At 36.8% G+C, this 26,696-nt stretch overlaps 2 protein-coding genes across 5 annotated transcripts; one reads left to right on the top strand and one right to left on the bottom strand.

Moving 5' to 3' along the window:
- Nucleotides 1-14: 14 nt before the first annotated feature.
- Nucleotides 15-17,165, bottom strand: LOC134741098 (profilin). Its single transcript, XM_063673869.1, has 4 exons — nt 16,941-17,165; nt 3,344-3,515; nt 1,382-1,481; nt 15-1,039 (listed from the first exon to the last, which is right to left on the bottom strand). The coding sequence occupies exons 1-3, from the start codon at nt 17,049-17,051 to the stop codon at nt 1,384-1,386; spliced, it is 381 nt and encodes a 126-aa protein (XP_063529939.1). The 5' UTR covers nt 17,052-17,165; the 3' UTR covers nt 15-1,039; nt 1,382-1,383.
- A 690-nt stretch (nt 17,166-17,855) lies between these two features.
- Nucleotides 17,856-25,805, top strand: LOC134740662 (eukaryotic initiation factor 4A). 4 transcript variants are annotated; one of them, XR_010127827.1, is made up of 8 exons: nt 17,856-18,012; nt 18,477-18,855; nt 18,951-19,165; nt 19,886-20,033; nt 22,997-23,128; nt 24,530-24,753; nt 25,069-25,274; nt 25,728-25,805. XR_010127827.1 is itself a non-coding variant. In XM_063673211.1 (7 exons), exons 1-7 carry the CDS (start codon nt 17,990-17,992, stop codon nt 25,211-25,213), a joined length of 1,266 nt encoding a protein of 421 aa, XP_063529281.1. In that variant the 5' UTR covers nt 17,856-17,989; the 3' UTR covers nt 25,214-25,624. The 4 variants fall into 4 exon arrangements, 1 of the variants encoding a protein (XP_063529281.1); XR_010127826.1 differs by having other exon boundaries at nt 25,725-25,805; XR_010127825.1 differs by having other exon boundaries at nt 25,069-25,278.
- The last annotated feature ends 891 nt before the right edge of the window (nt 25,806-26,696 follow it).

The following is a 26,696-nucleotide window of genomic DNA, read 5'->3' as shown; positions in this document are numbered from 1 at the left end:
AAAGAAACATATGGTATAATACAAATCATTTATTATTAGATAGACACAGTTCCCATCGCTTATCAGAAACAATGTACAAAGCTATAGTAGTAATATCAAATATTAAACAATATGCACCCTTCGTTTACTGCAAGCCTTGTCGGAGGATACAGGGTAATTGAGCGCTTCTAGTTTCTGCAGCTAAGAGTAAGTAAAACAAATATTTGCAAAGTTTATTATCGATACAAGTTATAAATGCGGCATAATTAAAAAAGGAAGCATAGCATAAATTTAGCAATCGCGGGCGCTTCGGCCCCGTGGCCCTGCCTCCCGGAGCAGGCGCGCCCGCGGGCCGCGGCGCACGGGGCCGCTCCTCCGCCTCACTAACCGAATACTCTCACGATGGTTCCAGTGGGACTAGAGATTTTCAATTATAATCGTAATACTTTACTTGGGTTACAGTGTCTTTCAATTTGTAACAAGCCCTTACACGAATGCATATTTGTAATTATATATATATTTTGTATATTGTTACAGTAATTTCATTACGTGGTATTAAACTCGGAATTTCTCATCAAGCATCGATCTGCACTATAGTCCTGCTATATCAATGAGTGATAAGCCTGGTTACATAAAATTTTCGAGTCACACAACTACTACGATTGATAACACGAACTGACTGAGATGCTTGAAGAGAAAAACCCCTAAAAAAATCTCTATACATCATGCCTTGAGACCTGATTGCTAAAGCGAAAACACGCCTCGCTACAATGGTCGTCAAAAGCAAACATTTTTAAAATACAAAAATTTAAACCATTTTACAGTATCAATTACATTGTGGAAGCGGTGAGCGTGTAAAAAATGATCCAGAATCCGCAAAGTAATTGTATCTGTACACAGTTACTACACGCATCCGACACGATGGCGCCATAATTTATCAAATATCAAAACAAATGAACGGTCCTTATCACTTTATAGAATATACAAAATGCAGTTACTTATTTCCCTGTGGAAAAAATATTAATCTTATAGTATTCTTAGATCACGGGCGCGCTTCGATCTGAAAGAGGAAAAAAGAAGTCTGTGATGAACCAGGACAGGTTAATTGTGTGCGGTCAAAGATTTAATTTTATATATTTAATAGGTATGGTATGATTGTAGCCATAAAATGGTATTGTGCCGTTGTTACATGTACAAGTTTAATGCAGCCAGTTCTTTCAGATCTGACTGATCTGAGAAACGTAATAAATTTTATAAATAACATTCTGTGTTAGATGGGGACTTAGAAACACATGACATAAATTATAAATATGAGAATTAAAATACATAATCTATGTCAAAAACTAACTACCTCCTACCTCAACGCAATATGATTGTTGTAGTAACAACAAACCAAACTCACCTCTAATAACCACAGGTAATTAAATAGTCTCCTAACTTCTCCACTACAGACGCGGCTTGCTGGGGTTGAATGGGTTCTTCGTACAGAGAGATGACGACGGCTGGAACAAACATTTGAGGTCAGAAAGTGTAACCAGCGCCTAGCTTCATAGGCGCTGCCGGTGCAGCCCGCGCAGGTCAAACTAAGAAAACGTGATTTTGGTTTACAATCTATATTACTCGTCGAACAGGCCGGCTCCTTGTGTAGACAGGAACAAAAATTTTAGATCGTTCGTAGGTGCATGAGAATTACCTATTCGAGATTATTATTCTACCAATGACCTAACTACGCGTGGATATTTTTTCCACTATTGAGTTCTGTGATCATTCTCGCATTCGCATCACATTTAAATATGTATTAATTGTATTATTAACCTACAAACCTACTTAACCACCAGGGTAAAACAATCAGAAGTATGGCTGCATGTAACGTAAATGACGAACACGCAATAACGAATCTACGCCTCCGTGAACTGTAGGCCTAATGTTTACTAACCATATCTGTAGATCACATTAATTAAATTACAAGTCTTATAAAATAAAGGTGGTTATATTCAATGCTACCAGACCAATATTAATTCTCTACACTAGACACTCAGGAAAAAATTCTTCGAGATTACAATAAAATAATGAGTATCCTCATATCCTGAGTGCATATTTGAACTTCAAATTACAAAATTACAAACGTGCGTCGATCACTGGCCCATAAACTATTGGTCGATAGAATGACACCGAGACGAATAGGAGTGTGGGTTTTGAAACGAACGAGTGAGACTTTTATCACGTAGAAGTCTGCAGTCACATAAGCTACTATTACCGCGGCATAAACGCGACTCCGACTATTATGGACCCGAAAGTTGACTCGCTGTGCTCGTAACCTTATTTGGTGAGATCCCGGTCCAAAGAAATTAGTGGTTCTATGGACAAGCTTACTGCGCAGATGATTCGACGGCCACGCTCAACTAGGATTCTACGATAAGTGCAGTATAAATAAACTCGTATCCTGAACTAGATAGATTAAATGGAATACATGGATAGTAGTTTTTTTTGTTCAGGCATATTTAATAACGACAGTTTATTGTCTGATTATGAGCTACGTATTATTTGGTAGGTAAGGCTAGGTTCACACGGCAACGTCCTGCACGTTTTTTCGCGTATTCGATTTTACACGCAGAACCAGTCGGGTGTTCACACACTTCACACGGTAGATTTTCATTCGTTTAAAAACCGTTTTCACGCCGAATAGCCACAGTTTTCACGCAGTTGTTGCAGTGAGCAGACGTCTGTGATGGATCCACGCTTCATCCTACTTTTATTTTGGTATCGATGGCCATAACGGTTACGCCGCCGACAAAATAGAAGGTTTTGGGTACATCCCATAAATAAAAATTCAGTGCGTATAAAACATTTGAACATTTAGACGCTAAACTTAGGAACGATGAAACAAAGTTCTTTAATTTCTTTCGGATGTCTATTGAAAGTTTTGTTCCACTAAATAAATTAATAATTCGTTATCTATAGAAGATTCGTCAACCGTTTTGAAGTAACCACGAAACTACAAACAAAATACGAGCGATCCCTCCGAAAAACGCTCGAGTACTATAGACGCTTGTTCGATAAAAAAACGTAAAATCGTGCCGTTCGAATGAAATAGAACTGTACTTCAAAGTTCATTCGATTTGCTTGACAAGTCCGGCGAGTATCCGTTGAAACGTATAAACAATGTACGTTTTTTTGCAGTACAAACGCCGTGTGAATGGTTCTATGCACAAAGTATGTGCCACTATTTATCCGTTAAGACGTATACTGCAAAAAATCGTGCAGGACAATGCCGTGTGAACGAAGCCTTATGCTGGTGACATTGGTGACGTAGAAAAGGTGGTTAGTTGCAGTGTACAATAAGTAATAGGAAATGTTGACTCACCTTGCTGCGTCTTCATGCAGTGCACGCCGACCTTGCCGAGCTTTGCGCGTATGATGCGGTCTGAGCCACTGAGGTAGATGTACCGCGTGCCCGCTATCGTCACGCCGCCACTTGTTAGGAGCGATTCGTTTTCAAAACCGGCCACTATCTTTGCAACTTCATCTTTTGATATCTACGACAACAAATAGAATTACATTAAATGACAGCTTGTGGAGCCAATAAGGAATGGAGACAATGCATTTTGTCCGTGGTGTAACAAGTTACTTTAACCCGACAGTATGAAGTTAATACGTTGTAGCCATAATAACCTTCAAATTAGCATGCGGCATTGTACTGCAGGTAATATAATATATTATAATCATAATATATTATATTATAATATATTATATTATATTATTGTATTTTTATAATCGTAATTTTTTTTCTTTCGTAATTCACGTAGGTATGTATAATGTATGTAAAGCTTCAAAATGGCATGGCCGACATTTACTGGTTTTTGCCGTCATCCTTAATACAGTCTAGTCTGTCTGGCTGGACCGCATTTGTCTATGCCGACAAAAACAATGTCATAAAAAATTTCAAGATACTACCAAATGGAGACTCCTTGTCTGTAATTTTCTGTACAAAACAGTGTGCCGATTTTTGCGGGAGGGGCACGTCAAATGTTAACGTTAATCCATACTATGTGTATGACCATTGGTCATAGTTTCGACAGAGGGGAAAGCCTGTTAACGGCTACTCCGTTTGGTTATATCCTCCAAGACCTTGACTGACGAGCCGCTCCTCTGGGGAGACTACAACAAAGATTAAAAATTCGCATATTTGCTTCTCCGTCAATTTTGCATATTCGAGGGGTAAAGAGAGATGCAACAAGACAAAGTGATTCGCGGTTATAGATACGTCCGTCAGTTAAAAACTCTAAACCTAGCAGTTTACGCCATCTGGTGAGCAAACCTATCTAAGATTTATTGCTGGCGTATCAATTTTTTTTTACAGTTTTTGTCGAACCATTCTGGAGATAGATACATGGTAAAATCCCTTCATGTGCACAAAAACACGCACAAACAGCCTCTATAGCCCATTGAAATCGTACTTAAAAAGGGGGGTTGCCTTGCAAGAAATCGGGCAGTTCTGTTTTCTTTTCATGTTCTATGTGATGAAGTGGTTATGGCAAATCCGAGTTTTCGACCTCGGAAACCCAGCGGATCATTGTAAAATTTTTGAAAAACCTCTAAATTTTCTGACTTTTTTTAGTTTCTGCCAATTTTTACCAACAAGGACCTATTTCACGGCAAATGTCACTATAAACACTTTAAAGAAGACTAAATTATCAACAAAGTATGTTAAAGTGAGAAGGCAATACACCGAATAGTTTGTAAGATACAGCTGTTCAAAAATTTCCAAAAAAAATTTTTTTTACGTTTTTTAAGTTTCGTCAATGAGGTCAACTATGGACCCATTTTACGTCACAACTCCACATACGTTATTAAAGTACACATCATTCGCAACAGAACGAGACCAATTTGGTCTATTAGGACCTGACAGTTCTTTAGATACAGCTGTTCCAAGTTGCTGAGGTGAGTGAAATTTAGGTGTCCAACTGGTGTGACTGAGCGTCCGCGAACGTGTTAATTTGTTCTAATACTTGTAACTTGTTGTTGTTTGTTGTAGTAGTGTTTCTACTTGTAATAAAAACAATAAGTAGAAACACTACTATATAAATTATAAACTGATATTTATAAAATAAATGTCAAATACCAAGAAAGAGTGACCAAGGCCTCCAAAGAGAGGCCTATAAAGAGGCAGGAGATATTTGACAAAAAATATAGAGTACATATAGGAGAGAGGGACAACTGGAAGGTGGAAGTCAGGCACCCAACGACTATCTGCTTTACGGATGGGTCAAGAAGAAGCTCGACGAAACTAGCAGGGGCGGGCATAGTTATCCCTAAACTGGGAGAGAAAGTATCGGTATCACTGGGTAGGTTTGCCAGCGTGTTCCAAGCAGAGGTATGTGCTATAGCGCGCTGTGCGCGTATAGTGAATGAGAGTATGCAGCAAGGGGGCGCTGTTGTAATATATACAGACAGCCAGGCAGCACTGAAAGCACTAAAGAAAATATCGGTCACTTCCTCTCTAGTGAGAGAATGTCGAGAGGAGCTGAACTCGCTAGGCAAGCATAGAAATGTCACGGTGGCATGGGTACCAGGACACCAGGGGGTGACAGGAAATGAGAAAGCGGACGAGCTAGCGAGGATAGGGGCGGAGACGGAATATATAGGTCCGGAACCGGCTCTGCCTATGTCAGCGGATGTCACAAAGGGAGTCATCGAGAAGGTAAAAGAGATGGAAGCACAGAGAGAATGCGTAGAAGAAACTGGATGCAGACAGTCGAAGATGATGATTAAAGGGATAGACCACAGGAGAACCAGGTATCTCTTGAAACTAGGTAAGAGCAGTTTGAGACTGTAACAGGTATTATTACAGGTCATAATACTCTCAATAGACACCTTAAGATAATGAGAATCAGTGCAGACGCCTCCTGTCCACACTGTGGTAGGGAGGAAACTAGCTTACACTTACTAGCAGAATGTACTATGTACGCGGCACCGCGTTATAATACATTCGGTAGAGACACACTAGAAGAAAACGAACTAAAGGACATCGAACTTAAAGATGTCCAGAAGGACATCTTTAAGTTCGAACAACAGAAGTTCTGCAGGAAAACAAGATTTGAGGAGAATGGTGTGGGAATGCCGCCGGGACAGTAACCTGCAGCTCCAACTACAGGGAATTGGGCTGAATGAACACGACATGTGATTGACAGCCCGCCTGCTTCCGGCCGGGCGTCCCTACACTACATCTACATCTACAACCAAAGAGAGAAAAGTTAGTGTGTGTTTTCTGCACACGACACGTTATTTTTGAGAAATAAAACCAACGAATCAATTTTTTTTACAGATGTATTTTGCGATTTTCCTTTAAATCTTCAATGTTTGTCAGTAGGTATGTCTAAACCAAGTCACCGAGTGGCAGCATCGCATCCAAAAAGGCGTTTTACACCGAATTATTACAGAAACGAATTTTCACAAGAATTTTCATTCTCTCGAAAACAAGATCGATTTCAGAAAACTTTTCATGACATTTTCTCTAAATGCGGTCAAGTATATACCTTAAAAATCAGTAGGGTTGCTCGAGCCCACGATGTTCGCCTCCGTCCAGTCGGGGGCGGGGGTAAAAATAGTCTTAGTGTTAGGTAAATCTTTTCATGATATTATTGCGGAGGTTGCTCTCTTTGGCGAAATTCACGATCGATGTTATTAGAAACACAATAGTAGCGTAGCCCCTGTCGAGGCCTTCATGCGATAATTTGTGCCTAACCACTACGTCGACTACCGTACAGAACATCCACTCCTTCACGAGAGTCAGATTTAGCATAGAGTAACTTATACTAGAGCGGTACTGTCATAGTAAATTTTGTAACCACAGTAAATTCACTGCCAACTATCGACACACTTTAAAACTAAAAATGAAGATTTATAAAAATACGATAAATGTATTTAAATATGGATAAATATTTTTTATTATTTGCATTATTTTTTTTTATGATTTTGACCCATGTTCTTACACTGATATGCGTTAAAATTGTTAAATAACAAACAAAACTGTCAACGCCATCTATACGACAGTAGGCCAAAGCTAGTAGCGCACTCTGAGCGAGAATTAAATTTTCTTGATTTTCGAGGCACAACGCCGTCCTCGAAACGTCGGAGGTAAATTTAAAACTTATTTTACGCGATTAAGTCCCGTCGTTGTAAATAATAATGTTGTAAATAATAATAATTTCGAGGCACGTTTTTTCCTTAGACTGTATCCATCTATTACGGAGTTATATCTATCTTTGGATTTAGGTATAAAATTATACCTATACTTGCCGCCTGCGAGCAAAATTGAAACTTATAACCGCGCACAGACCGTGAATCTTCCTTGCGCGCCGCAGTTTTATGAACAATATCTTTTATACGGATTAGATCGAGATTTGAATTTAGAAGCCATTGTGTATTTTCAATGTTGCGCGAGCGCCTCGTAACCAGACTATCGTGCGAGCCGAGCGGCAGCCCACTGCCATACGCCTGCCCGGGAGGCGCGCCGGCCAAATGTACCTAAACTGCGTAGAGACACCCCCTGGCATTGGTATGTTACATAATGACTTCTATATTGTTATAACAAAATTACGACTTTCTAGTTAATTAATAATGCACAGCATTCGATGTTACAAGGGATTACGACATCCATTGGTGGTAGTTTTTCAAACTAGTGTACTGTACCTAACTGTTATCTTGAGGGGTCTACTCTAAAATTAAACAGATGACAGGTGACAGACTAGACGCCGCGAGTTTATAAATAACGAGCTTCTGATGATGATTGATAAAAACGATCCTATGTCCTTTCCCGGTTCTCAAACTATCTCCATACCAAATTTTATCTAATTCGGTTCAAGCAGAGGTACCTATAAAATATAAGCGTGAAGAGGTTACAGACAGACAGACAGTTACTTTCGCATTTATAATATTAGTAGGTAGTAGAAAACAAAATAAAAACACATACAAAATTGCCATCAAATGCGACTGAATAAGAATTATTTAGGATTCTTATTGACAAAAATGTATCCATAAATTAAACCAATATGTGAGCCAGTTGTTACCTTTTGCTATTTTAAATATAACATAACTGGGCTAGGACAAACGCCACTGTATAATGGAAAGCAGTCGCAGAATGTAAAGGAGTTAAAGGACCTTTATGAAACGATAAGCTTCGTAAATATATTGTAAGGGACTTTGCTGAGGATTGATCTTATTTACTTTTTTACCAAAATGTTACATGTACCTACGCATAAAATAATTAAAAACCAGTAGCACAAATTTCACTTTCAGTTTTAATGAAAGAAATAAATATTAACAGGCAGCCCTGAAAATGTAATTTCAGTATCTGTCTATCTATCTTTTCTTATGTTGCAAAAAAGGTAGAAATATCTCAAATTTATGCACAAAAAGTGAAGTCAAGTTAGATTAAGAGCTAGATAATAAATGCTATAAAATATATGCAAGTAACATTTGTGAAAATGACCTAAACCTATTTTAAAGAAGTCACAGCTCACAGCTACTATTTGAGTAGCATTAATCGTGTTGTCACTACACTATAACAGTGACGAAGGGGTATAATCACGATAGACATGCTGACAATGCCAAAAGGGTACTTTTGGTGGATGGTTCTAAATTAAGGCTGATGGCAATGGACTGGGTCCATATCAAGGAATATTTGATAAAGACACCTGTTAAAGTTTTATTATCAACTAATCCGCAAATAACTCCGGTTTGGACTACCTAAACTTACGCTAATCATGTCGTGCAAAGTGCCCGTGTCCTGGTCATCACAAAGTCTGTGGCATGTTAAATCCTGAGCCTAAAATGAAAGTCTAGTATATTAGCATGATAAACTATAATATTTTCAACTATACTCAATATATATTTCGCTACAGGAGACCTTTAGTTTCTATATATTTGTAATTTTATGTGCCCACGTTTTGGCGTGTTCAAGCTTTATCTCAATGTACCGCTTAATCTATAGGGATACCCTTGTACTTGCAGAAGTCTACAAGGGTATCCAAATTTTATCAAATCGCTCAATTGACTCAAGTCAACCGTCATTAGTAAAGGAATAAAATTCGTTAAAAAGGAAACCCATTCATGATGTTACCCTTTAGGACCTTTCCATACTGAGACATTTTGAATTGTCCTTCGTGTCGTAGGTTTATGACATCTATTTCAGTTTAGGTATGTCCTAAATCATAGTTGCTGTGTAGGACCTACATCTGCAATTATTAAAATTTTCAAGAGTTTCTTATATTGAGTTGGAAGAGTTGGAAGTCATAAAGCTCTTAATCAATAGTTTAAGGAAAAGGCCCAAGCTACAAGTATTCCTCTTTAACACATTGAATGCCGGTAACCCGCTCGGCGTAGTCGCTTTCCTCTACAATGCGGGAAAGCGCTAGGCTCGGCTACGAGCGTAGCGTAGCGCTACGAAAACGTTGGCAGTAAATACCTACATTAAAATTCGAAATTGTCACTTTTTTAGAATGGATTTTTTCGTTAAACAACTATCCAATATAAAAAAAAGGTCCTCGACTATAATGACACACATTTTAGTGCAATCAATTTATATGTGTTGTGTTATGTGTTTATTATATTAGTTACCTATACATATTTATGATTTGATTTTTTAAAGAAATAACGTAAAGCATAGTTCATGTAGAAATGGCACGCGATCAAATGCATATAATTTTTAAATAAAATAGATAACAATATTTTTAATTCATTAATATGAAAGATCATTTATTCATTTAAGCATGTTACATAAATTTTATTCATTTACTTTTGTTATGTATAAAATTACGGACTCTTTTCGAAATAGTCTTCATCATCCTCTGAACAAGGCCACTGTCCACCTTTTTTGCCTGTAGATTCCATGTGGACCGCAAAGAGTTGATGTCTTGGACTATTCTGCCAGTTTTATTTAATTTTCCTTTCATAATCGCCCAGTAGTTCTCTATGGGCCGAAACTGGGGACAGTTGGGTGGGTTCAGCTCACGTGGTATGAAATCAATGTGATTTGCTGCATACCACTCCAAAACCTTTTTGGAGTAATGGCAGCTAGCCAAATCAGGCCAGAATTTTACAGGACCCTTGTGGTTTTGAATGAAAGGCAAAATTCGTTTTTTCAGACACTCTTTCACATAAACATCTGATGTCATTGTTGCCTTAGTGACGAAAACTTTGGTCTTAAGACCGCAACTACATATACCCTGCCAAATCATGTGTTTTTTTGCAAATTTCTCGAGTTTGTGAAATTTGTATTTTTCATCAACATTCCCTCTAGCATCGGCCTTGTAAAATTTTGAACCTGGGAGTTGGTTAAAGTCGAGCTTTACGTATGTCTCATCATCCATCAAGAGGCAGCCGTTGTATTTGGTGAGAATTTGGTCGTACAGCCGACGAGCTCGATTTTTAGCTACTTCATTCTGTTTTATGGTTCTATTTGGCTGCTTGACGGCTCTATAGCTCTTATAGCCTGCTCGAAGGCGAATCCGTCTTACTGTACTCCGGTTTTTTTTAAATTTTCGAGATAAATCATAATCTGAGAGCCCTGGATTCTGTGCCACTGACCTTAAAACATTCTTCTCCAAAATTTTATCTGTAGTCCCAGATCGTCGGTTGATTTGAGGCTTCCTATCGAAGGACAGAGAATCCTTGTATGTTTTTATGACTCTACAAACAGTTCTTTTGGGAAATTTTAACGATTTAGCGATCATCGACCCAGACCAAGAGGGATTTTCCAGGTATTTGTTCACAATAGATTTTCGCCGTTCAACTTCCATCCTCGATAATTTACAAACGCAAAAAGTCAGACCAACCAAATTTCTAGCATTCTCTCTTTAATATATTGACAGCGAATTGTGATTGTCATTTTTTTTGTTTTTCGAACGATATATTTTTTATTTTATGATAATCGCGTGCCAGTTCTAAGTGAACCATGCTTTATTCAAGTTTGGACTGGTAACATATAGTTATAAACATACACAAGTTTATAATTTAAATAGCGTAGGTAGTTTGTATTTCTAGTAATGATAAAAATATCAAGGATGAAAACTTGAGCAAGAAAGTACTTATTGCAGATGGCCACAGACAGGTACATAATTGCAATGTTATTTAAATATACCTAGGTACCTACCCACCTTCCTTGTTCTGCTCTACTACATTTGAAGCAAATAATAAATAGACGCCTACTTTGACTGTTTCTGAGACGTTTTACAATTCTTCAGTTACCCTCTAGCAGTCCCAAAGTAGGTATTAAAGTTCTACTTAAATTACGTTAAAACAGCCATTCAACCCTGACACCCACGGATGGGACATCGCGTCTGCAATAACTATCAAAAATCAAAATGTAATTCTAATTTTAAAACATCATCCTTCAATCATTTTCTGGATAGCAAATTTCAATTCCTGAAACTGCGTGTCAAAATGGGCTCATAAAATAATGACACTGAGGCTGAGGTAAGGCAATGGATAGTTCACCAGGCACTATATCTCAGTAGGTGTAGTTACTGAGTGTGCAGGACTAACCCTGCACACTCAGTAACTCTTAATTGATCGGTTACCATCGTACTTACGCGAAACAATCACACTTTTTCCTTATTTAACATTTTTAACATTTTGGTGAGAACAAACTTAATTCTTTACAATCATGGTCACCGTACAACACCTAATAAATAAACATATAAACCTCTTTAAGAGTTATGACATCACTGATTATGAAGAAAATAAACTGTCATTCTTGAGTTACGAGGAGGAGGACGTTTGAGATACGAGTTTTCAAAAGTAACCAGACTGATGACGTTCAATTTGCCACTGTCAGTATTTGACGGATATATTCTAATTGTAGGGTGACCATGCATGTGGTAAATAAATTAAAAACTTTTTTTAACACGACAAAAAGAATGTTAATCTCACTAATACTGTTACGAAACAGTTGCTTATATCTTAATCCTTCTCACGTCTGAATCATTATGTATACTATTACCGTTATTTGCAACAGAATCCATGGAATTTTACAAAACTGCCACCTATCTGCAACTGACCTTCCAAAGCATATGTGAAACGGCTTTATGGAATGAGTCTAGTTTATTTACAATGTTTTCCTTAGCTGAAAACTGGTAACTATCAAATAATATTACGAGTCAGAAAGACGTAACACTACCGCACCGCACCAAGGTCGCGGGGAGAAAAGGACACAATTGCTTAGCTTTATTCTCCGCTTTCGACTTCGTTCATGTAAAAGTCATTCAAGTTAAAACCCAATTTTCATCAACCTTAGGGTTTGTTTCAAAATATTGTTATTTGATCTTTGGAATTATGTATTTGAAAAACACTTAATTTAAACTTCACAGTCTTACTTTCAACAGTTTGGGCTATCCATTGCCTGTCAGTATCTTAGATGGTGTATTTTTATTGGTACATAATTAATTAATAATTATTATTGTTAATTATCATATATATTTTATTTTAATTATAAAGTAAAGTGACAAGTTCTTAATTAGGGCATGCTCCCGGGAATTACCGAGACTGATTTTCCCAAGAATTCCCAGGAACAGGCACTTTCATTCAGTACCGGAACTGGTGAATATATTCCCGAAAATTAAAAATGTCTAATTGGGAATTGGCTACGAGGCTGAAATTATGTTGTCTTCATATTTTTTAAAACAATACTTTGTTCAACAGGGTAAGCGTACATGGGTATTTTAAGACTACCCTCCCATAAAAATCACTAGTAAGTCACATTTTGAACAGCTTGCTCAGGAATGACATGACATAGCTCCCTGTTCAATGACAATGACAGTTTAAGTGACAGAAATTTAGATGCGATCAGTTATTTACGCTCATATTACCAGCAAATGAGAGCTTCAAATAAGTAGTCAATTTGATGCAATTTTAGAGTCACTTAAAATTGACTTAATAATGGCATTGAATGATAAATATTTAATAACGTATGTTTGGATTTAACTTGGTTAAGATTTTGTTCGATGTTTACCGTCATTATATCCTTGCGTTGGTGTGCCCCCCTTGTAAAACAAATAACTATAATAATTTCTTATTTGCTGATTAGAAAACATAGTCTGATTTTGAATGTTGACATTTATTATAGGTAGGTATATTTTCGTTGAAATATCAACCATTAAGTTTAATCATTTAATTAAAATCATTTCAATGAAAATAATAACTTTTTTAATTTTCCCGAAATTCCCCGATTTCCCGGGATTTCTCGGAACTGGACCTGACCCAATCCCGGGAAATTTGAAACCTTTCCCGAGACTGATATTGCATGCCCTAGTCTAAATGTTTACAATAATATTTAGATCATGTATGTTCATAAGATAGATGTAGATAGCAGACAGGGTAAACAACCACAAAATAAGAAAAACAACAAAAGCTGTAGATGTAAAAACCAAAATGAGGAAATTAAAATGGTAATGGGCAGGCCACATATGCCATATGGAGAACAGGTGGACGAAGCGTTTGGTGGAATGGTACCCGTACGAAGGGAACAAAGGTCAAGGACACCCGAGGAAGAGATGGAATGATGTCTTCACTGAAATAACGGGTGTCGATTGGATGCGTAAGGCTCGTGACAGAGCACTGTGGAAGAGCTTGGGGGAGGCCTACGCCACAGAGGCGACTACTATTACCTAAATAAACTGTTAAACTGATCAAATTATTATTATGTAAATGTAATAGTAGAAAAAGGCTATTTTTATTATTATTTTTATTTATTTTATTTATGTTCATAAGAAGTGCGAAACTACGGAGGAGTGATGCTTAATTGTTTAAACTAATTATTCTATCAGTAGATTATTCCTACATAGATATGATTAAAGATGGCTTGCCGACGTCACCCATTTTTTTCCACCCTTGGGAAGCGAGACTTGCGAGCACATGGCGAGCAGGGCGGGACGTTTAAATTACGAGTTCATGGCCGGCCAAGTAACGCATGGCGTGCGAATAAAAAAAAAAAGACTTCGATTTAAGAATGTCACCAGAAAAGTGGTTGAAATCAGGTGCAGACGCTAAAATGGCAAATTTCGATGTTAGTATGCAGGTTTGGGGGGGGGGGCAAGTTGTTTATTTCGAGAGTTCGGTTGTCGCCATAAATCTAAAATCGTGATTTAATTTTGTTCATGTGGCCCGTAGAGCCATAGATAAGATTGATGCATATTTAAACCCAGTTTGGGGACTTACAATTGAAGCAATAGGGATTACCAAGACGGTTTAATTTTTGCATCCACAATTCCACATCACACAATGTAATTAGGAAATTAATAAGGATGGCCTTATTTGTATTTTCAGCCAAAACATTTATTTAATTACACAGACAAGTTTCGAAATACCTACCAACAAACATTTGTTTAATAAGATAAAAAAACACTTAGTTACATTTGAACTGACTGCGCAACACTAGCGCCCCCAGCGGTGAATTCTTGCGATATTCTCCAATTCAAACTTTAATGAAAATATTGATATGAAGAGCACTGGCCAAATTGTGGTATCATTTGTGCATATTGTATATTTCATTCGCCTGATTCTAGAGGCAACTAAATATTAAGCTATAAAGATTCTACATTGAAATTTTAACAGTAAGCTATAGCTACATACGAAATGACGGTGCATATATTTATATAGACAAAGTTATTTAACAATCTTAATGTACAGGTTACAAATTTACATTATTTTCACTTGATGTACAGTCGCCATCAGATATATCGGAGCGGCCGAGGTGTTCACAATATCTGAACACGCACTCTAACGCCTTGAGAACAGAGGCGTGTTCAGATATTTGTGAGCATCTCGGCCGCTCCGATATATCTGATGGCGACTGTACCTACTACATTATGTGAACTACCTTAGGTATTTAGATTAGAATGATGTTGATGGGCTAAATTTTAATTAAGTTATGTGTTGTTCAAAGCCTTTCATCATCTTCCTCGGATTGTCCCGGCATTTTGCCACGGCTCCATGGGAGCCTGGGGTCCGCTTGGCAACTAATCCCAAGAATTGGCGTAGGCACTAGTTTTTACGAAAGCGACTGCCATCTGACCGTCCAACCCAGGGGGGAAACTAGGCCTTGTTGGGATTAGTCCGGTTTCCTCACGATGTTTTCCTTCACCGAAAAGAGACTGGTAGTAAATATCAAATGATATTTCGTACATAAGTTGCGAAAAACTCATTGGTACGAGCCGGGGTTTGAACCCGCGACCTCCGGATTGCAAGTCGCACGCTCTTACCGCTAGGCCACCAGCGCTCTGTTGTTCAAAGCCTTTAATAGGCTTTTATATATACTTATTTTTACATTAAATTTGTTTACAAGTAGTTCTACATAAAAATGACTGTTCAACAAGTACATTTATGAGACCATAAATTTGATTAACATGGATCTTAGCTACTTCTGTACAAATGGAACCTGGGCAATAATTGTTTAAATAAAAATAAATCGCTTGTTTTTACCAAAGATAGATATAACTCCGTAATAGATGGATACAGTCTAAGGAAAAAACGTGCCTCGAAAATCACGAAAATTTGATTCTCGAACAGATGGCGCCACTAGTTTTGGCCTACACTCGTATAGAGGGCGTTGACTGTTTCGTTTGTTATTTATAATTTTAACGCATACCAGTGAAAGAACATGGGTCAAAATCATATAAAAACAATTAATGCAAAAAAAAAAAAATTATCCATATTTAAATACATTTTAACGTATTTTTTTAAATCTTCATTTTTAGTTTTAAAGTATGTCGATAGATGGCAGTGAATTTACAGTGGTTACAAAATTTACTATGACAGTACCGCTCTATCTTATTATATACTCATTGTTTTTACCTATTAAGATCCTGGTGTCACCCTACACATTTGCAAATTTGAAAACCTATAAGCTAAAAGAGTATCTTGTTTCTCAATGTTTATTAATAGCAAAGAGGATATAATAAGATAGAGCGGTACCAAAGAGGATATAATAAGATAGAGCGGTACTGTCATAGTACATTTTGTAACCACTGTAAATTCACTGCCATCTATCGACATACTTTAAAACTAAAAATGAAGGTTTATACAAATACGTTAAAATGTATTTAAATATGGATAAATGATTTTTTTATTTGCATTAATTATTTTTATATGATTTCGTCCCATGTTCTTTAACGGATATGCGTTAAAATTATAAATAACAAACGAAACCGTCAACGCCCTCTATACGAGAGTAGGACAAAGCTAGTGGCGCCATCTGTTCGAGAATCAAATTTTCGTGATTTTCGAGGCACGTTTTTTTCCTTAGACTGTATCCATCTATTACGGAGTTATATCTATCTTTGTTAACAGGCATGTAATGTATGCATGCATTTTTCTTATCAGATCATAAAATGTCTTATTGGAAACATTTTAATTTTTTAATACGTATTTAGTATGTGAGTTTATACTTACGAAAAGAACATGAACAACAATATTATAGAGATCTATGAAATATAATATGAAGAACAATGCCGTTTGTATATCGAACATGGTCATAAGGTAACCTAAACATTGAAATTTAGTAATAATTTCAGAATATACGACTAATTTTGAATAGCAACCACAAAGTTGCCTAAAATGAAATTGTTGACGCGCCGGCCGGCAACTTGTAAGCTCGAAATTGTGTTTATGGCGTAATTTAAGACCTAATTATTTATCGCATTTTGTCACGAGACGTTACGCTAATATATGTATACATAGAGAAGTTAACATATTCCCTACAAGAACTAAATTCACATTTGGATTTCCCATAGGCTACCACATGTCGCCATCTTGTCATACCAGCCGGACAAAATTCATTATCCATTTGCTTATTATTATCATTTGATGCACTTTCATCACTTTCTATGCACTTCTGACCACATAATCACAAAACAAAAGGTTTAACTGCAAATCACTGACACGTAGTAACTTTGCCAGAAACTTACTTCGAAGCCATCCGACTTTGCCCACAAATTCCCATCGTGACCGGCAATTGCTGCTTTTGTCACACATCTGGATGCCATTAACTGTTTATCGACGTAATCTTGCCAGCTCATTTTGAATGTTCGATTATTTAAACCTACAGCACTTGACTACTACACAATTAACTCTTCGCAACGAGCAAGCGCTCCACACGAACAAAAAGCACTAAGCACTACCGTTTCAAAATGGCAGCGTGAGCATAGACACAACAGGAAGTAATCTTAGTGCTGCCAACATATCGAAGAAAATGTTAATATACGACATAGACAAGCAAAATTGTTTTTCATGTCATTCAGGTCTAATGAAATATTTAACGCCAGCGGTAAAAAGGCGATTGAATTTATTCACGATAAACATGATTTTGAAATATTTAAGTACTTATATGAACACATTGAATTGATTTTTCGGTGCAAATAAAATATAAAAAAATTTGGAGTAGGTATTTTTTGCCCAATAGTACCTAGTTATCGCAAATTTGAAACCGCTACACTTGCAATTGATGCGTTAAAGCGATAAAACGTGATGATTTTCCAATTCATAGAAATGTTATTTTATTTTTATTTAACAGTTGGAATTTCACTAAAGATATATTTTTGATGAATCAACGTGAAATAAAAATAAGTATTCATGATTTATTAAATCTACCTTCCATGAGTTTCGATTAAAAAACCATAGAGTATAATATAGATTTCTGGAAATCTCAGCTACCTCTCTTCCTAACCAGCGGTAGTTTGTATAACGCTTTCTCGCTTTAAGTCAAATTGAAATTTCTTGTCGCAGATGTACTTCCGTTGTTTTATTTCCCAATAATAAAAAATTACTCGTCTTTTCGAGATACAGCACGTTTTCAAAATTTAAAGGCCGTAATAAATCCTATAAAAATATTATAAAAATATATTTAACATTAGCGACTATCTAAACTCTTGATTATTAAATATTTAAAAAAAACTCTGTTCATCAAACTCAACTTGACCTTGCTAGTTCTTTTCCGTTCAGCTACCGCGATTGGAACATGTCTTATTCACCTGAAAGAAGGTAAGAGTACTTTCTGAGTTAATTTGGGCTTTATTTGTTTAATTATCAAAGTAACAACATGCGGTTTTCAATGTCTAATTGTATCATGTATTAGTACATGCATAGTTTTTACAAAATTATTCAATACTTCGCCCCTTCGTGTTCGCCGATTGCCAACATGGCGCTGGCAGGAGAACATGTATTATAAATTAAGCATAGTGCACGTGTGTAATGTAATTTGTTCCTCTGTTTTAGACATATCTAAGATATATAAATTAATTGCAATTTTGCAGCTATTTTTATATTTTATACTCGTCTTGGGCTCAGACCAACGACAAAATGCCATTTTGACAGAAGCACAACTGATGCGAAATTTTAATGATTTTTACTTATTCATAGTCCCTATTTCAATTACGTAGACTGAGATTGATTTCTCTATAATGTTCCTACCACACCATAAACATAAACACTCGTCTACTTCACAGATCAGAAGATTGGCCGGAGGATTCAAAGAATGGGCCATCTAAGGAACCAGTCAGTTACGATGGGCCTCCGGGCATGGAGCCCGAAGGAGCATTGGACACAAATTGGCATCAAGTCGTGGAAAGCTTTGATGACATGAATTTGAAGGAAGAGTTATTACGAGGAATTTACGCTTATGGTTTCGAAAAACCATCTGCAATCCAGCAACGCGCTATTATGCCTTGTATTCAAGGACGCGACGTTATAGCTCAGGCCCAGTCTGGAACTGGGAAAACTGCAACATTCTCCATTTCAATTTTGCAACATATTGATACTAGTATTCGTGAATGCCAAGCTCTAATTCTGGCGCCGACCAGAGAGTTAGCTCAGCAGATCCAAAAGGTTAGTAAATCGACTTTAAATTTTTGAGTGACATTGCGTGTTGTGGTTAATATTGTTTGTGATTTTATATTATTAACAAGTTAAAATAATTCTAGGTGGTAATAGCTCTTGGTGATCACTTGAACGCTAAATGCCACGCTTGCATTGGAGGCACCAATGTGCGTGAGGATATTCGTCAGCTGGAAGGTGGTGTTCACGTGGTGGTGGGTACCCCTGGACGCGTCTATGACATGATTACCCGCCGTGCCCTCCGTGCTAACACCATTAAGCTGTTTGTGCTTGATGAAGCTGATGAAATGTTGTCCCGAGGGTGAGTCATACATATTTGCTCTCATTAACCTAAATTTGTGATTATGAGACATGCTTGCATTAGCATAATTCTTAAAGCGTGCAAGTAAAATGCTTCACACACCTTACTTAATTCAGTAACTGATGACAGGGACGCAGCAATACATAGAAGTGAGATGGTATAGCTGCAAACCTGTTGTCAGTTATTGAATTAAGGTGTGTGTGTGAAGCACTTTAACATTAAATACTTTTTAGTAATTGTGTTTACATTCTCTAAACATAGTACACAGCCTTAAACATATAGCATGAAAGACCGATTCGTGGAGGAATCGACTACTCGAGTGGCATCCATGGGGGGAAGAGCGTCCTCAAAGTAGACCCCAGATGCATTGGGACAATGGCATCAAAAGAACTGCAGGGAAGAAGTGGCTGCACAGGTTGCACAGAATTGTGACAAATGGCGCAAAATGAAGGAGGCCAGACGGGTAGAAAAGGGCTAAAAAGAGAGAGAGTACACAGCCTTATGTTTCATAGGCTTATTCTATCTATCTAACCTTTTTATTCTGAGCTAGAGTATGTCCTGTAGCTCGGTGTGCCGCTTGGCAAAGGCCACCTCTAGCTCTTTCCATTGAGGTCTGTTGTGGGCCACTCTTCTCCAGTTCGGGCCCGCTGTGAGTTTGAGTTCATCCTCCCATCTTGTTCGAGGTCTCCATAGGCTTATTCCTATATTTTTAATTTTCAGTTTCAAAGACCAGATCCATGATGTATTCAAGATGCTGTCGGCTGATGTCCAAGTTATCCTACTGTCGGCTACCATGCCTGATGATGTGTTGGAAGTATCTCGATGCTTCATGAGAGAGCCAATTCGTATTCTTGTGCAGAAAGAGGAGGTAAGTTGCATTTTTATATTTCAACTGTAGCTTAGGCTTCTATTTTTTTTTCTTTATTGGGGAAAAAACAGATACCGGCAAGCACAATACACAACAGCAGAACAGGTACAATACATAGATAAGATTATAAAATGATAAATTTAGTCTACATCCTAACACAATTCCCACTAGGATTTCAAACAAACAAACAAATTATTTATTCGTCGATCATAGGTGTACACAACATAATATTGCATATGATGGTAAAAAAGAAAAATTGTTCCACTATGTCGTACCCAAGGGCATACGAAATTCTGTTTGTTAGCTAATAGCAATTAGCATGCACCATGCACTAAATTAATATTTACAATCAGTGTGTATGTCAAACAAGCAATTACCTTAAATGTCCAGTAATATTTCTTAACAATTATATAAAAGTCGTAATAAGTTTTTTCATTATAGGTAACACATGTCACATTTTCCATTCAAGAATAATTATATAATAATCAGTACATGTTTTCAATTAGAAATTCATTACAGGAGTAGAAAGCCTTCCTAACCAAAAATTCTTTGACAGATTTTTTAAATATACCAATGTCACACACTTTCCTTATATGTTCAGGTAATTTATTATATACTCTAGGAGCCATACCGAGAATGCTTTTCGACAAGAGAGCAGTTCTTGATGGATGTGCACAGACCATGTGTTGCAAACGTTGACTGTTAAGACATTGAAATATATCTGGATGTTTTTTCACAAATATTACTATTTCATAAATGTATATACAGGGAAGAGTCAATATTTTTAAATTTACGAAATATGGCTTACATGATACTGTGGGCAGTAGATGATGAGTCGCTCTAAGGCATTTTTTCTGAGTCAGTCGAATTCCCCCAAAAAATTATGCCATATTGGAGTCTAGAAGATACATATGCATGATAAGCGGTTAACACAACAGATTGGCTAGCTACTTTATTTAGCATATACAGTGCATAGGAGTAACAAGTTAACAACTTAACTTTTAACATAAATTATCAATCTGACCTTTCCAATTCATGTTGCTGTCTAAAACCAATCCTAAAAATGTTGCGTTGTAGACTTCTACAAGTTGTTGCCCCCTATATTTGACATCTAAATCTTCCAGTTCATTCTTCCTTTGTCTAAAATTCATTATCTTTGTTTTATCAATATTTATTTTTAGATTGTTTTCATTAAGCCACTTTACAATACATTCTAAAGCATTACTCATTTCAAAATTAATATCAATGTCATAATTATTCAAACTTTTACCAGTAAAAATAGCGGTGCTATCATCCGCAAAAAGGACCATTGGAGAGTTAGTTATTTTGGGGTTCAGACAGTAATTTTAGTACAGCACTGTAATCGGAACTTAAACAGATGTCCTTACTTATACTAAAACTTAACAATAACGATATTTACTCGTATCACATCTTAAGTAGGTACCTACATAAACACTAAAATAGGTTTATCGAGTTCGGCCCAAATTGCATTAAATAAACAGTACAAAAGAAATGAAGCTACAATATAGGTAATTAAATTATAGGAGCAGGCTGACTTTGCGCTTGAACTTAGATCGCGTTCTTATTAGGACAGGAAATGCATGCCCAATAAAAAGTTATAGAGGGAAATGCTTGGAACATAATTTTTGACTTCGTAGCTTTGTTTGGACTAGTTAGGAGGTGAACATATCAAAAGTCCCCGGCCGTAACCCTGGTGCTGGGGGGGGGGGGGGGGGGGAGAGTGGGGTTTGAAGGTTCCATTTTTCGGTTTTTCGATTATATCTCGGAAACTATGCGTCTGAGCGACATGGCCACTTATACAAAATGAAAAGTGATTTAATTTGTTACAAGTTTGATTAAGTCAAGTTTTTCGATATCTTGTATAGTTTTTGAGATATCTGCTCTTGAAGGTTTATTTAGGGTCTCACTTTTATCTTGATTGTCTATATCAGTGAAGCTGCTAGGCCGGGTTTGGTATCGTTTTCGTATAAATCGGGGGTGCTGAACTCATTTATGGTATCAACATTGACACCATTCCGAAGTAAAAACATATAAACTTTAAATAACTAACTTTTTTGGGTGCATGGCAAAAATATGGATATTGATTGGTTCCGTTGAAGGGGTACTTAAGGATAATAGGATTGTCGATGTTTTTATTTTGTCAACCACTAACAACATGATGTTCGTAGTAGAAAAATCTCTATGTCTAGTCATAAGCATGATAATTTTGCTGTTTAAACCTAGTGTTGATTGAACAAAAAAAGACATTGACAGACTTGTTCGTTGTTCTGGTTTATAAAAATACTAGCTTTTGCCCGCGACTTCGTCTGCGTGGGTGGAGTTATTAATTTGGGTAGCTTATTTTCTATCCAATCTGCTTTTTATCGATTCCCCATACAAACTCGCCCCCCCCCCCCCCCTTTTTTCACTCCCTTAAATAATGACTTCTAGGGATAATAACTACCAGGTCCTTCCCCGAGACTCAAACTATATCTATACCAAATTTCAACTAAATCGGTTCAGCGGTTTAACCGTGAAGAGGTAACAGACAGACAAACACACTTTCGCATTTATAATATTAGTATGGATTTTGATAAACGATAATAGTCAATAATCTGTCAGCCTATTTTGACCTTACAGAAAGCGGAACATAAAGTTTCAGTTATTTCATAACCCATAATAAGTCAATTTTTTTATTTATTGTTTAGGTTGTGTTCGTTTTACGGTAAATTTGTATATAGTGGCAGAATATTTCAAGCAGCCCTATTTGTAATCTTCACCCAGGAGTGTCATTTTAAATTATTGCTACCTAACAGAAGTAAACTTTGCCAATAAACTATCTTATAAAATGTTGCCAATGCAACTCGTAACAGGAAAAACTACAAAGGCCTAAAAGACACGCTTAGGTAAACTGGAGGGTGCTACAAAGATCCGCTTACATAATCTATCCATTTTGTTTTCAGCTTACCCTAGAAGGTATTAAGCAGTTCTTTATCTCCATTGAAATGGAAGAGTGGAAATTGGAGACCCTGTGCGATCTGTATGATACTCTCTCCATCGCTCAGGCTGTTATTTTCTGCAATACCCGTCGCAAGGTATGTTATTTATATATAAACCCCCTAAACTGTATGTTATATGAATTTGATTTCAGTTCATATAAGAGCTAAAATATTAACAACCAATCATTTATTGCTACATGCAGTTGCATTTTCATCTATTCCTGGCTACTGATAGTTTTCCATGTTAAAGAGATCATTTACATCAGAAAAGTTTTCATAGTTAATATATTTCTAAATAAAAAAGTCGCATTTAACAATCGTCACTAAGCTGGAGATTAATATAATTTACTAAGGGGCATTCCATAAACTTGCGCATTTTATTTCGTACCTATATTAGTATATTACTTAAAATTTTCCAAGTCCATGATTGTTTTACTGAGCATGCTCGATTTTTTCCAATCTTTTGTAACTGAATATATATATTTATTCAGTATAACAATAAACATTGTGTTTGAATTTCTATTATAATTAACTTAACCTAATTTAAAAAAATACATTAAATAGTTAAAATTAAATATTATATAATAATCCATGCTCATTATTTTAATTAATTACATACATTTCATTTTCAACTTATTCATTATCAACATATTATTACAATTACAAGTGCGAATACAATTAATATAAATAATGTCATATATGTCTATTGTATACAAAACTAGCATAATTAACTAATATCTTGTATCGTCATCCAATAAATATTTCTCTACTGAATAGAAGCATTTCTTTAGTAGAAAAGCTTTTAATTTCTTTTTGAACAAGTTGGCATTTGTGAGCGACTTCAAATCAATTGGCAATTTGTTAAATAGGACAATAGCCTGGTGACCTGCTGAGTGCTTAAATACCTTGAGATTTGATCTGACAGTCAGTGGCAAGTCCTTTCTTCTTGAAGCTAGACGAGCTTCCCGTTGCTCTATGTTTTCAATCTCGTTCAAGGACTTTACCAAATCACATAGCACTATAAGAATATAATTCAAGTTGTACAATATGATATGTCGAAAACACCATAATACATTTAAAAAAAGGGTGGCTAAAAAATAAGTGCATTCCCGTTGCCAGGGAGGTTTAGGGATTATACTGAGCAACTTTTACTATGGGACCAATCACGAAATCGCGAAAAAAAATTACCCTGCCATAGAAAACGGTCCAGCCAAAACAGCCAAACTTTTTTCGCGATTTCAGGGTTGGTCCCATTGTAAAAGGTGCTCAGTATAATCCCAAAACCTCCCTGGCAACGGCAATGCACTTATTTTTTACCCACCATGTGTATTCAATAAACTTTCACTGGGCTTCTAACCTTCAACTGAAAATTAAGGCTAAACGACATTGTCATCTCATTACAATGACAAAGGAGAAAAAGTATAAACATGTGGCTATGCCTTTACTGTCCATTTTTATCCATTGCTATATTTAACCCAATATGATAAACTTTTGCAGGTAGACTGGCTGACCGAGTCCATGCACGAGCGTGACTTCACGGTGTCGGCCATGCACGGCGACATGGACCAGCGCGAGCGCGAGGTGATCATGCGGCAGTTCCGCACGGGCTCGTCGCGCGTGCTCATCACCACCGACCTGCTGGCTCGCGGCATCGACGTGCAGCAGGTCTCCTGCGTCATCAATTATGATCTTCCCACCAACCGCGAAAACTACATCCATCGGTATGTACCACTGTGACTAACTCACATATTTCGCACGCGATTATGCGTTGTTTAAATTATTTGAACAAATATTACCTGAGAATAGGCACAAAAGTTTGTTTTAACAAGTTGCGATTTCCAATCGCAATGTTTGATGTCAGTAGCAACTATTAAATGACTAAATATTGTAGTCACAAACCTGCCAATAGTCAATTTGCTGTTGCTGTTAATACAATATTAGTTGTGCTCGAGAACAATACAACACATTTATTTTTAAATTTTTGTGACGAAACCTAGTTGTGATTGTGGAACTTGATCATTGCATATTAATTTCAGAATTGGACGAGGTGGACGTTTCGGCCGTAAAGGAATTGCCATCAACTTTGTTACTGAATCAGACAAGAGGGCGCTGAAGGACATCGAGGACTTCTACCACACGACTATTACGGAAATGCCGAGCGACGTGGCCAACCTCATCTGAGGTGCCACCAATCCCCGGTTCATACTTTGTGTCCTGCATTCTATTGCGATATATATAAGGTGTGAGTATTAGGAGGAGCCTCCTAACTACTGCTGTGCCGATTTTTTTATTGGAACTCATTTAATTTGGACCGTCACTTGCGTTTTAGTTAATTTAATGAACGTATAATAGTATAATAGACGTATCAATATAAGTTTAATATATATAGACTAAGCCCGGCCCGGCCGGATGGCCCCCGTTCCGCGCAGGCCTCCCCGCAGCCTGCGGAGAGGTCTCATCGGGTACTGGAGAGGCTATTTTAATCACAAAAGTACTAGAAGAAAGAAACAATGTATTGTAACTTTTTTTTCAATTGTACATAATATGGTAACTGTTTTTGTAATACGATAATAAATATATGAAATATCGTAATTGTTGTTATTGATGTACTTGAAAATGTAGCGCTCCATTCCCGATCGGAACCTTAATTTCTATATATTGTACTCAAATACGATTTAATTTTGTTTTCCAGAAGATCTGCCTACTGAACCTGTTATGAAACGCACTTTGGACACATCTATGTGGAAATAATAAATCAAAATTTCCTCTATAAGTTCATTACTTTCTATTAACGGGTCCTTATTGTATCCTAAATTCCCTATTGCTATTGCATTTCTACTATGGTTTTTACATTCATTTCGATTTTATTTATATTTTTGGAATAAATTTTGTTTTTAAACAATAGTCTTTTATCGCGATGGCGATTAAGGTTCCTTTTTACTTTGATTAATGTCCTAATGAGAAAACACATAAGTAATCAGCATACTTGATTTAATTCAGGTAAAATACATATTTACAAAATATCAGCTTAGTAATACTTGATTAGTTTATAAAACGACCTAGACAAATATGAATAATCGTTGGGCTGAAAATAGTTCAGATCTCGCTGAACCGAATTATTCAATTCATCCGTATCATTCTCTACACTCAGCGTCACTCTGTAGCAGTCAGTGGCCAAATAGTTCGGTACACCGTAGTCACCGTACTAAATATATGGTGTACCGAACTATTTGACTACTTTGGTTGCTACAATATATTTGACGCTGCGAGTGTACCATTTGACAACTCTTCAATTATGTTAGCAACTAAAGATGAAGAATCGCTTCCTAAGCAATTCCCTAGAAACAAACAGGTCAAAAGGCAAAGGGACTAACAAATTTTCAACTCTCCAAACATAATCCAGGCTTTCCACATGGACCAACTACGTATGCACAACTAGTTGTGCCATCAAAAATATGTATTCCTAATGGCACAACTAATGTGCTCTCTTACTATTCCTTATAACACAACTACAGTTTAAAGTAACGTACGAAACCCCACCACACTGTTTCTTTTCAAAAAACATTTACTTCACATCTTAAATAGACGGAGCTCCGCTCCGCGGGGCTCCTTTTTCTGGGCAGTTTGCCCTTCGGGCATCTGAAGCTACCTAACCTACCTACCT

Source organism: Cydia strobilella, chromosome 4 (genome assembly GCF_947568885.1).
Source record: "Cydia strobilella chromosome 4, ilCydStro3.1, whole genome shotgun sequence".
Lineage (NCBI taxonomy): Eukaryota > Metazoa > Arthropoda > Insecta > Lepidoptera > Tortricidae > Cydia > Cydia strobilella.
Note: the sequence above shows the minus strand (reverse complement) of the source record. Positions and strands in the feature narration are given on the sequence as shown.